This window comes from Littorina saxatilis, linkage group LG9, assembly GCF_037325665.1.
Source record: "Littorina saxatilis isolate snail1 linkage group LG9, US_GU_Lsax_2.0, whole genome shotgun sequence".
In the NCBI taxonomy this organism is placed as follows: domain Eukaryota; kingdom Metazoa; phylum Mollusca; class Gastropoda; order Littorinimorpha; family Littorinidae; genus Littorina; species Littorina saxatilis.
The window spans coordinates 4,444,711-4,457,662 of record NC_090253.1 but is presented as its reverse complement, the minus strand read 5'-3'; the positions used below and the strand labels follow the sequence as shown (position 1 = coordinate 4,457,662).

Genomic DNA, 12,952 nt, shown 5'->3' with positions numbered 1-12,952 from the left:
ACAAGAGGTGTGATGGTATTTTGGTCATCACTTCTTTCTGATGATTGTGGGGCTGAAGGTTTGTTTTTTCTATCCTTCTAACTGATAAGGCAAAAAAAAAAAAAGGTCTGTTTACAGTAACATAGGCCCAAAAAAATAGGGTCGGTAGGTCGGGATTTTATTTTATTTTATTTTATTTTTTTTTTTCCCCAAAAAAAATATTTTTACGTTATTTTGCAAAAAAAACCCAAAAGATTTTTTTTTTCCCCAAATGCCAAAAAAAGTCTAGGGTCGCGCGAAAAAAAAAGGGTCGGTCGGGTTACCGTAAACAGACTATTTTTTTTTTTGGCCTAAGTAAAATTAGACAGAAAGGTGTAAGGAGAGGAAGAACTTGTGGCTCAGAGCTATCTTTTCCCTGCAGTAATCAGCATGTTAGCAAGGGTTGAAAACATTTGTGCTCCTGCACAAAAACAGGAATATTGTCTTTATCTAGCTTGCATGTGGAAACAATGTTTGAAGGTCTTATATTGTTTTGTATTTTTTTTTTACAATCAGGTGGAGAGACTTTACACAAACGGATCAAGGGAGGTCCTTTTCGCGAACGGCACACGGAAAGAAATTTCTTCAGATGGCCAGTACTTCATTGTATCTTTCTTCAACGGTGACATCAAACAGGTCTTTCCTGACCAACATGTGGTAGGCTCCAGAGTCCTTGTGTTTCTTTAATGGGTTTAATGTACAGTTGAAGAAACTGTAAAAACGTTGTCATTTGTTTCTAAGATTTCCGTTGGGATGGATTTTGGTGGGATTGGACTGGGTGTGGGATCCTGTGTGTGTGTATGTGTGTGTGTGTGTGTACCTCCAAAAACCTGAAAAAAATCTGGTCTTGATAAGGAGGGAGTTTTATCGTGTATGTAAGGCTTCTTTTTAAGCCTACTGTCTATATGATACTTACCGAGACAGTACTATTCTTGCACATTATCTATTATAGGCCGAAAAAATTGGACAAAACGCTGAGTGGGTACAATTATCTCCCATAACCATGCGCCACCGTGGATCCCAAGCACTGTCCGAGTGCTTCCCCCTTACAGGATGTAGGTGGCGCGTCCTCTTTCTTTATGAGCTGCAGACCCTCAAAAAGCCCATAACATATCAAGAGGGGAGGCGGGAGGGAAACTCTAATAGTACTGTCTCGGTAAGTATCATATAGACAGTAGGCTTAAAAAGAAGCCTTACAGTCAATATAACACTTACCTCGACAGTACTATTCTTGCACAGAATACCAGAGTGGTGTGAGGGTGATATGTAGAGTATTAAACTCCTTAATCAAAATCACTTAAATCCAAGGATTAAGATACCCAGGCAATTTTCGAACAGTACTACCGTAAAAGAAAATATACCCAAGAAACATACCTTAGACTGACGTGACCATGCTAGCAACCACTGCTGTGTGGTGAACTCAATGTCAAAGTCCAGGCCACTCAAAGCTTGAATACCACTGAGTCTACGGCAAGTGGCTAAAGCGATGAGGAACAATTAGTCTTAAAAATCAGCAACTTGATACTGATGCCTGCCAGGGGTTCAAACTCATTGCTACGCAGGAGTTTGAGGACCAGAAAGACATCCCCCTTGGGAAATGAAACCCGAGGTTTAGACACCGCTGCATTGCTAATACCCGAAAGGACATTAGCGATGAGGGAGGACCTGATCAAGTGTTCAGTTCTGCGACCAGTAGCGGCCGCAATCGTGGAAGCGATGGCAGATCTGTATCCAAGAAGAGTCTTAGAAGAAAGACTCTTCTTTTGATACACTTCCACCAGGAAGTTGGCCAAGTCCTGTGTTGAGGGATAAAGCGGCTTTATCCCCTTGGACAAGGCGAAGGTGGCCCAAGCTCTCCAGCGTAAGTCGTAGAGCTGATTAGTTGATCGCCTCTTAGCGTTCAAGGAAAACTCTACTGAACTCTTGTGCAATCCTAGTGCAAGCAGTTTGGAGCGCACAAGAGCCATGCGGTCAAGCACAGACTCTCTGGACGTGGATGAGGGAGGCATGATCGAGGCTGGAGCAGACCTCCCCCGTCCAGATCCAGAGGTAGAGGGTCTACGTGGGTGAGACCGCGAAGATCTGGAAACCACGGAGCTGTTGGCCAGTAAGGCGCGACCAAAATCAGTCTTGGTCGTTCCTGCAGATATTTTGCCAGCACCCTCGGAATCAGAGATGTCGGGGGATAGGCGTAAGCATCGAGGAGCCTCCACAAGAGAGTGAATGCGTCCAAGTGGAACGCATTCATGTCTCGAAAGGGGCTGACGTACCTGGGAAGCCGAGCGCTGAATCGAGTTACGAACAGATCGATCAGAGGACGGTCCCACCTTGCCCACAGACGCTGTAGAACGTTGTGAGCGATGGTCCATTCTGTGGAGAGAACCTGATCGCCCCGACTGAGAATGTCGGCCAGGGCGTTCAGTTTCCCCGGAACGAACTGGACTGACATCCGGACCTGATTGGTCTGGCACCAGAGCAGAATCTCCTCCGCCAACAGGGAGAGGGACCGAGAATTGGTGCCCCCCTGGTGGCGAAGGTAAGCTAAGCATGTGGTGTTGTTGTCCCCGTTGAAAATCAGAGGGGCCAAGGACAGGCCGAATGGGAGGGCCCGAAACTCGAACACCGTGCCCTCCCAAACGAACCGGAGCAGATGTCGGTACCCCGGGGCCACCAGGATGTGGAAGTAAGCATCCTGGAGGTCCCAGACATGGCCCAATCGTTTGGCCGGATGGCCAACCGGACCGACGAAGGGGTTTCCATCTTGAACTTGCACCTGTGAAGGTACAAGTTCAAGGTGGAGAGGTCCAACACCGGCCTGAACCGGCCGTCCTTTTTGGGGACGGTGAACAGGCGGGAGCAGAACCCCAGAGAAGGCTGAGAAAGGGGGTAGACCGCCTTCTTCTCGACCAACGAGTTCACCTCGTCCTGAAGAGCCTGCCATCTGGCAGGCTCTCGAGGAGGGGGGAACGTCCAAGGTAGAGCGGACAATGGAGGTTGTGACGACAGCGGTAGAGAAAACCCCGACCACACCACCCTCAAGAAAAACTGGTTGGAGACCAGTCTGCCCCACATGCCGCGGGCCCGAAAAAAGGGAACCGACGGACGAAAGAGGGGCAACTTGAGGGGGCGTCAACGTAGGGCCGGGACTCACTGAAAATTCTACTGGCGGGCAGGCGCAGGCTTGCGACCACCCCCCCTGGTGGTGCTGCTTCCCCTTACCTGTCTGAGCACCCTTCGTCTAGCTTGGGAACGCAACAGGCGCCTAAGAGGAGGAAGAAGGAGGCAGTGAAACTGGCTTCTTCTTCTTCTTCTGAGGCTGGGAGCTGGAGGTGACTGTAGCACTTCTCTTACTCCCCGCCGCCGTCGCCGAAGCAGCGAGGCCAACCATCAGAGAATCAGTGTTCCTCTGGCGTGTGGACTCCACCACAGAACGAACAGTGTCCGGATGAAAGAGGGAAGAAGGCTGAGGAAACGTGTTCCTCAGACTCTTCCTCATATCCGGAGGCACTATAGAAGTAGGCAGAAAATGATCACGGAACAGGGCCAATAAAGTGGACCCGTGTTCCAATGGCCAATTCTGCCGCAGACGTCACGCACGATCGCACGGCATGCAAAGCCCGATCCACTCGAACCGTGTCAAGGACCCGAGTGGAATCGGACTCTGCCCGATCGGGAGGGTCCAACAGTGTGGACAGCGTGCTCATCCATGTCAAGGCCTGTGATTGGGCCTCGACTGTGGAAGAAACGGTGGCCTCAAGATTGTGGAACGAAGCAGAGCTCAGTTCCACCTTCTTGACCGAAGGCACCTCCCCAACGAACACATCACCGTCAGCCCCACCCTAAACACTCGAAGTCTGGAAAGGGAGAGTTCGAGAGTCAAAGGGAAAAGGGAGGGACGAAACAGATTGGACACGAGGAAACAGTGGAGGTGCGCCTCCCGAAGGAAAGCATGGCACTGAACCCGCGTCCTCCCGAGGAACATAGGTCGCGTTTGCACGTGAATCTGTACTCCTCAGGCGATGTGCTGCCGCTTCCACCGTGGCACTTAGACTAGGGTGGAACGCGAATTGCCGGCGGCCGGATCGTTCATAAAACGAGCCGCCGGCAGACGCGGCGTGAGCCTCCCGCGCCCGGGCCGAAGCGGACTCAAAGGACGAGAGGGCGTCTCAGGGAAGGACGTCCTGAAACTGTTCAAACGTCCTTCTAGCTGTGCGAGGACGAGCCTCCTGCCTCTCGTCCTCAGACCCCGGGTCCACGTCCTGTGTGTCAACACTAGACGACAGACGCTTAAGAGAGGCATCCGTGACGTCAAGACGCCGCGTGATGTCTGTCATGTACTGTTGGAAAGTACGAAGCATAGCTTCGGAAGTTCCATCAGAAACCGGCAAGGGTAGAGGTTCAGTGTTAACCTCAGGGCGACCCTGATCCTCCTCCCTATCGTCCTCCGACTCACTCTCCTCTTCACTTCCCGACAACTCCTCAAAAGCAGGAGTGTAGGGAGCTTGAGGGGGAAGAGCCGAAAGCGATGAAGCAGGCTGTGAAGAAACGCCCACAGAAGCAAGAGGCCGCGAAGACCCCTGCCCCAAAGACGAAACGTCTCCAGCAGCCGAAGGGGGAGAAAAACAACAACCCTGCGACTGTTGGGTCAGCCCAGCCAACGAACCCCCGCCATTTATAGACTGAACAGGAACCCATCGGGTCTGATCAGAAAAGAAATGGTCCGGTCCGGTCGGGGGTGCCGATCCGGTCCGGTAGGGTGGTCCGGTCCGGTGCCGTACCATCCGGAGGTCCCGTTCAGCACCGAACCATCGTACCCACAGAAGTGTTCGGGTGGTTAGGTCCGGACGTGGACATACCGTACCATCCGGACCCGTAGGTCCGGTGGTCCGGTATGGTCCGGTTCGGTGCCAGACCATCCAGACCAACAGAGGTGGTCGGGTGGTCCCGCACCGGACCATCCGGACCCGTAGGTCCGGACCCGTAGGTCCGGTACCATCCGGAGGTCCTGTTCGGCACCGAACCATCCGTACGCACAGAAGTGTTCGGGTGGTTCGGTCCGGGCGTGGACGTACCGTACCATCCGGACCCGTAGGTCCGGTTCGGTGCCAGACCATCCGGACCAACAGAGGTGGTCGGGTGGTCCGGACCGGTCCGGTAGGGTGGTCCGGTGTTCCGGTCCGGTGTTCCGGTCCGGTCCCGTACCATCCGGAGGTCCCGTTCGGTACCGAACCATCCGTACCCACAGAAGTGTTCGGGTGGCTCGGTCCGGACGTGGACACACCGTACCATCCGGACCCGTAAGTCCGGTATGGTCCGGTTCGGTGCCAGACCATCCGGACCAACAGAGGTGGTCGGGTGGTCCGGTCCGGACCGGACCACCGGACCATCCGGACCCGTAGGTCCGGTCCGGTCCCGCACCATCCGGAGGTCCCGTTCGGCACCGAACCACCCGTACCCACAGAAGTGTTCGGGTGGCTCGGTCCGGACGTGGACATACCGTACCATCCGGACCCGTAGGTCCGGTTCGGTGCCAGACCATCCGGACCAACAGAGGTGGTCGGGTGGTCCGGACCGATCCGGTAGGGTGGTCCGGTGTTCCGGTCCTGTGGTCCGGTCCCATACCATCCGGAGGTCCCGTACGGCACCGAACCATCCGTACCCACTGAAGTGTTCGGTCCGGACGTGGACCTACCGTACCATCCGGACCCGTAGGTCCGGTGGTCCGGTATGGTCCGGTTCGGTGACAGACCATCCGGACCAACAGAGGTGGTCGGGTGGTCCGGTACCGGACCATCCGAACCCGTAGATTCGGTCCGGTCCCGTACCATCCGGAGGTCCCGTTCGGTACCGAACCATCCGTACCCACAGAAGTGTTCGGGTGGCTCGGTCCGGACGTGGACATACCGTACCATCCGGACCCGTAGGTCCGGCATGGTCCGGTTCGGTGCCAGACCACCCGGACCAACAGAGGTGGTCGAGTGGTCCGGTCCCGACCGGACCACTGGTCCGGTACCGTACCCTCCGGACCCGTAGGTCCGGTGTGTTCCGGTTCGGTGCCAGACCACCCAGACCAACAGAGGTGGTCGGGTGGTCCGGTCCCGACCGAACCACTAGTCCCGTACCGTACCATCCGGACCCGTAGGTCCGGGGGGTCCGGCAAGGGCCAGAGGTACTGTCCCGCACCGGACCCTAAGGTCCGGTACGGTCCCGTACCATGGGTCCCGTCCGGACCAAACCCGGAGGTCAAGTCCAGTCGGGACCCGTGGGTCCGGTTCGATCCCGACCCGTAAGCCTGGAACGTTCCGGACCCTTGGTCCGGACCATCCGTCACCCGAACACCAGACGCTAAGGAATGGCGTGGGGTCAAGACGGTCCGGTCGGAGGTGTCGGTCTGAGCAACAGAAACAATGTTCCCGTCGCCCTGACCATTCGACAGAAGTACCACGTTCTGTCGAACACCTCCACGTCCAGTAACTAGTCGGCCGGAGCGTTTCAAGAGGGACAGCCACCAGTCACACGGACGTCAGAGGGAACCGTAGTAGCAGTGGTCGTAGGCACGAAGCCTGAAACCCCTGCCCCCACAGGACCGCCCTGAACGGGGTCAATTCGCATCCCAACCCCAGCGGGGAGGGAATTCAGAGACCCCGTCATCTCCTCCGATCTCCCCCCCCAGGAGGCCGAAACTACTGTCAAAACAGCAGCAGACGACCCAGCGAGGGAGTTCAGAGGAGGACCCGTGTCCCTCCTGGCTTCCACAGCGGTGGAAACCGAGGAGGGCACAGGAGAGGCACCGGAAAAGGAAGATTTTAATGCCAACTGCACCCGGTGTTCCCAGGCGGTCACCCATCCAAGTACTAACCGGGCCCGACGTTGCTTAACTTCGGTGGTCGGACGAGAACCGGTGTTTTCAACGTGGTATGGCCGTTGGCTGTCAAAACCTGAGTCTCTCCAGTAGCCCCTAGATCGGATTCACCAACCCCCAAAGAGGGTTGGGAATCGACCTGCCCCCGGATTCGAGCCAGGGGGGAGAAGGAAACCTTCCCCCCAGGCTTGAAACCGGGAGGAGCTGAAGCCTGAGACTGAGGGCCGGACAACGGCGTCGAAGGGGGGGGAAGCCTGTTCCACTGAAGGAGAAGGAGAAAGAAGCTTTTTCTTTCCCCTCGACCTTCCCCGAACCTTCGACGGCGCAGCCCCGCCCGAAGTCCCAGGCTCAAGCCCAGCCTGTTTGAGCAAGCTCGCATTGAGCTTGCTCAAACAGGCTTTCTCCGCCCTCCCTCGCCGCAAACGCAAAGCGTTTGGGGAGGGAGAGTCGGAGCGCCGAAAGATCCCCTTCTCCGTGCGTAAAACATGACGCTGGGCGCCCGGAGAAGGGTTGCCCCCGGCAGACTCTGGTTCCGTAGAACCAGAGCCCAAAACAGGACGAGACATCCTACCTCGCCCTGTACGTACCCTTAAAGACCGAGAATTAACAAAATTCAAAGAAAATTTAGGTCAATACTCAAGTGAATGCGGCGAAACGAGAAGCAGACGACCGGTCACCACGAAGTAGGACGGGAGGCACGCCGAGTCCGCCACACAAAAACGGAGGCACAAGTTGAAGGAAACACAACGTAGCCTCAAGCCAGAAGTGGAATAACACACAATAATCCAACAGGTGATAGTCCACACAGAAAAGGAGCCTCTTAGTCCAAAATAATCCGGGAGCGTAGCAGAAACACAGCCGGTCTGACACGCGCGAAAAAAGAAAGAGAACGCGCCACCTACATCCTGTAAGGGGGAAGCACTCGGACAGTGCTTGGGATCCACGGTGGCGCATGGTTATGGGAGATAATTGTACCCACTCAGCGTTTTGTCCAATTTTTTCGGCCTATAATAGATAATGTGCAAGAATAGTACTGTCGAGGTAAGTGTTATATTGACGATAACTTTACAGAGGTTATGAATAGAAAAGACAATCTGATTTATACCTTTGTACTGATAGGCTTCCTCTACTATAGTTTTGTTTTGATCTTTCACAGGTTTATTACTATGCAGAATCACAAACAACACACACCACCTATCCTGATAAACTGGAGGTTCTGCAGTTTCCCAAGTAAGTGTTTTTTCTTGGTAGATGAAGTGTTTTTCGTGGTAAGAAAGTCAGAGTTCAGACCTGAAAAAGGTTTGTGTATGAAGAAAAAAGTGTGTGTGTGTTTGTATGTGTGTAGATTTGTGTGTATGTGGGTGAGTGTATGCATGTGAGAGTGTGTACGTGTGTGTGTGTATCAGTGTGTGTGTGTATGAGTCAGTGTGTGTGTATGAGTCAGTGTGTGTGTGCATTTGTGAGTGCATGTATGCTTGCGAGTGTGCGTGTATGTGTGCGCACATATCATAATCATAGTGGATCTCGTTTGCTTATTAGATGTATCTGTGACTTGCTTCAGCAACCAGATAGAGAAGCATTACCCAGATGGAACACAAGAGATCACCTTCCCCAACCAGACGGTCAAGTACCTGTTCCCAAATGGCACAGAGGAGAGCATATTTCCTGACGGCACAATTTTGAGGATAGACAAGAATGGGGAGAAAATACTGGAGTTTCCCAACGGACAGCGGGAAATTCATACACAGCAGCATAAGGTTTGCTTCGTTCAGATTGTAGATAAAGCAATGATTATTTTTTCTTTCTTTGATTTTGATGTTCAGATGTGAGTGGTGCTTTGTGGGAGAAGGGAGGTAATTCTTGCTATTGCGTAGCATTCGTTTGGTAGGAGGTTTATCTTGTTCTCTTGAAAGTTGAAAATAATTGGATTTTGAAAGGAATCGGGGGACAACCTCTAGCATTGGTGTCCTTTGATGTGCATGTGAATTTGTTTATCTGTCCTTCCACGACTGCTATAAAAGGCCTGAGCGTACAAACAATTCATCAGCTTTCAAATGTACTGTGCCAGTGTTTTGACAGGGCTGAACATAGGCAGTGTAAGTTTTCACCACATGTCCATAATTTGCCTTTGATTTCAAAGAAGACATGAACTTGAGTCTACTGTTGCCAGCTGGGAGATGTAATAATCTTGAAAAAGGAGGAGGGAGACGGTGGGTGGGTGGGGGGGAGAGCGTGCTGCTCAGCTTTTTCATGCATACTTGGTCTCTTGCTCGCGTGTACACACGAAGGGGGGTAAAGTACTGGCAGGTCTGCAGATAACTTGACCTGGGTAATCGGAGAAATCTCCACCCTTTTCCCATCAGGCGCAGCCGGGATTCGAACCCCGAACCTTCCTCATTGAAGGCTGACGTCCTAACCACTAGCCTATAGTGCATGTCACCCAAGTAACCCCTTTATGATGTGATTTCAGAGGCGAGAGTATCCGGATGGCACAGTGAAGACCCTGCACAACGACGGGCGCCAAGAAACACGCTATTCAACAGGCCGCATTCGCCTCAAAGACAAGGATGGAAATGTGCTGCTGGACCGAATGTACTGAGCCAGTCATTTTACCTGTTCTTACCTCTAATCATTTCATCATCAAGGCTTCATATTCAAAATTAAAAGGAACTGAGAACTGCTGTCGTCACAATATGAACAGTACTGAGACGTTTTTGTCTTTGAATGCATTGTGTACTTTCGGTAAGATTTCTGTTCTACAAGAAATGTTTGTCAGAGCTGGGAGTTTAAAATGTACCAAGAGTGTCAGTATTACTAGGTACAGGCTACTGGCTTATTTCTGACAAAATCAAAGAAACACAATTCTTTTTTTGCTGCAAATTCAAGGTTTTTGTGTCACAGAGTTCAATTCTACTGTCCCCAGCTGTTGTGCTGTACCAGGATGGTAATCATTTTGATGGGATGCATGAAAAATGGACACAAAACTGTGCTGTGCCACATGATGACATTTGGGTTGTTGACAAAAGTATGCTTGTGAATTTGTTCCATCTCAGTGGTGAGAAAAATAGTGTTGACTGTTTTACAGTACTTATCCCCTTGCATGGTCCAATACCTCAGCTTGCAGTTCATGTACTCAGCAGCAAGTGGCAGAAAAGGCCAGTTATATATCCAGGATCAACTTTGGTATGACACTTTTGAGGAGGTTTTTTTTCTTCTCATTTTACTTGTGCCTTACTGCACCATTTATGTGCAGGAGGGGCTTTAATCAGCTTGACAAATGTTGGTGCTGTGTAGGTTGAACTTGTTTTGCTAGTTCAGAGTTTGGGAAATGGGGGTGTAGAACAAGAATTGATTTTTATTTGGGTGTCACGGTAACCGTTGACCTGCTTCTTGTTTTTGTGAATTTGATGATCTAGCTGGTTTTTACATTTAGTCAAGTTTTGACTAAATGTTTTAACGTAGAGGGGGGAATCGAGACGAGGGTCGTGGTGTATGTGCGTGTGTGTGTGTAGAGCGATTCAGACTAAACTACTGGACCGATCTTTATGAAATTTGACATGAGAGTTCCTGGGTATGAAATCCCCGAACGTTTTTTTCATTTTTTTGATAAATGTCTTTGATGACGTCATATCCGGCTTTTCGTGAAAGTTGAGGCGGCACTGTCACGCCCTCATTTTTCAACCAAATTGGTTGAAATTTTGGTCAGGTAATGTTCGACGAAGGCCGAACTTCGGTATTGAATTTCAGCGTGGTGGCTTAAAAATTAATTAATGACTTTGGTCATTAAAAATCTGAAAATTGTAAAAAAACCAAATTTTTTTATAAAACGATCCAAATTTACGTTCATCTTATTCTCCATCATTTGCTGATTCCAAAAACATATAAATATGTTATATTTGGATTAACAACAAGCTCTGAAAATTAAATATACAGTATAAGAATTATTATCAAAAAAAATTTTCGAAATCAATTTAAAAACACTTTCATCTTATTCCTTGTCGGTTCCTGATTCCAAAAACATATAGATATGATATGTTTGGATTAAAAACACGCTCAGAAAGTTAAAACGAAGAGAGGTACAGAAAAGCGTGATATCCTTCCCAGCGCAACTACTACCCCGCTCTTCTTGTCAATTTCACTGCCTATGCCGTGAGCGGTGGACTGACGATGCTACGAGTATACGGTCTTGCTGCGTTGCATTGCGTTTAGTTTCATTCTGTGAGTTCGACAGCTACTTGACTAAATGTTGTATTTTCGCCTTACGAGACTTGTTATAGATTGTAATAACTAAATATGTTTACTTTACCCCCCCCCCCCGCCCCTCCCTCTTCTGGCTGATAATCTTACCTTTGTATTACCAATATTGTTAATTGAATCATGAAGCAAGCATGCCCTAACCATTGAAGATTTGATCTACAATTTATTTTTTGTGTTCGCAGTTTCATGGGAAGACGCATTTGTTGAAAGGCATTGTTACTGTTAGTCTTAGTACATTTCTTTGAGAGACAGGGTATTTTTACTTGCTGGGGTAGATCTGTGTCTTGCATTGAATCTGTGCACGTCTGTACTTATGAATTCTGTACTTATGAAATCTGTACATGTGTACTTATAAAAGATCTGAATTGTCAATTGTGTTTTGGTTGACATTTTTATCTAAGAAGTATAAAGTTATACTTCTGTACTTAATTGATTGGAATGGGCATAAAAGAGCGTCCAGCAGCTAGGAATGTTCAACAGTCTGAAATTTTGCACCATTTGTATATTTTTCCTTGTACAATGTTAATTTATTTTGTTACTTGCATGTATGAGTTACTTTAAATATTGATATTAAATGTAACACACTGATCTTGCTTTGAGAATGTATGTGGAGAAGCTATGATACTGTGTGAAATGCTGTGGTATAGAAATGCAACTGGAAAAATCCAGCACAGCAATTACAGGTAAAATTTTACTCATAACGCCAAGGTATATTAACCTCCATCAATATATTTTCAGTTTCTGATAAAATAAAAAATAAAAACTGGAGATCCACTACGTGCATGGACAATAATTATTGACTCATCTTCTACCAGACTTTTTTTCTTTCAAAACCTAGGGTCCCTGATGGGAGCTTTTATCAGTGTTAGCTGAGGGTTTAAAAGCTGTAATGGAGTACCGCTAAAACTAACTGGATTACAAACAAGTCGCGTAAGGCGAAAATACAACACTTAGTCAAGCTCAGTCGAACTCACAGAATGAAACTGAACGCACTGCATTTTTTCCGCAAGACCGTACACTCGTAGCATCGTCTGTCCACCGCAAAGGCAGTAAAATTAACAATCCAGAAAAGCGCGGTAGCGGTTGCGCTGAGGAGGATAGCACGCTTTTCTATATCTCTATTCTTTTTAACTCTCTGAATGTGTTTTTAATCCAAACATATCATATCTATATGTTTTTGGAATCAGGAACGGACAAGGAATAAGATGAAATTGTTTTTAAATCGATTTCGGAAATTTAATTTTAATCATAATTTTTATATTTTTAATTTTCAGTTTTTGAGTCACTTGAGAAAAAGTGACTATGTAATCGGTCAGTGTTAGTCTGTCCGGCCGGCCGTCCGTAGACACCACCTTAACGTTGGACTTTTCTCGGAAACTATCAAAGCGATCGGGCTCATATTTTGTTTAGTCGTGACCTCCAATGACCTCTACACTTTAACGATGGTTTCGTTGACCTTTGACCTTTTTCAAGGTCACAGGTCAGCGTCAAAGGAAAAATTAGACGTTTTATATCTTTGACAAAGTTCATCGGATGTGATTGAAACTTTGTAGGATTATTCTTTACATCAAAGTATTTACATCTGTAGCCTTTTACGAACGTTATCAGAAAAACAAGGGAGATAACTAGCCTTTTCTGTTCGGCAACACACAACTTAACGTTGGGCTTTTCTCGGAAACTATAAAAGTGACCGGGCTCAAATTTTATGTGAACGTGACTCATTGTGTTGTGAATAGCAATTTCTTCCTGTCCATCTGATGCCTCATATAATATTCAGAACTGCGAAAGTGACTCGATCGAGCGTTTGCCTTCAAT

At 49.0% G+C, this 12,952-nt stretch overlaps 1 protein-coding gene and 1 non-coding gene across 3 annotated transcripts in view; one reads left to right on the top strand and one right to left on the bottom strand.

Moving 5' to 3' along the window:
* LOC138975102 (centromere protein J-like) overlaps positions 1-10,665 on the top strand; it is a 43,067-nt gene extending 32,402 nt beyond the window's left edge. Inside the window, exons 19-22 of one of the 2 annotated variants that reach the window (XM_070347755.1) lie at positions 535-675; positions 8,037-8,110; positions 8,442-8,637; positions 9,351-10,665. In XM_070347755.1, the coding sequence (XP_070203856.1) occupies positions 535-675; positions 8,037-8,110; positions 8,442-8,637; positions 9,351-9,479 (540 nt within the window). In that variant the 3' untranslated portion in view covers positions 9,480-10,665. The remainder of the gene's footprint in view (positions 1-534; positions 676-8,036; positions 8,111-8,441; positions 8,638-9,350) is intronic. The other variant, XM_070347754.1, reaches the window with a different exon arrangement.
* Positions 6,829-6,947, bottom strand: LOC138977575 (5S ribosomal RNA). The gene has a single exon (XR_011459373.1). It is a non-coding gene; the product is annotated as a 5S ribosomal RNA (ribosomal RNA).
* Positions 10,666-12,952: the final 2,287 nt, after the last annotated feature.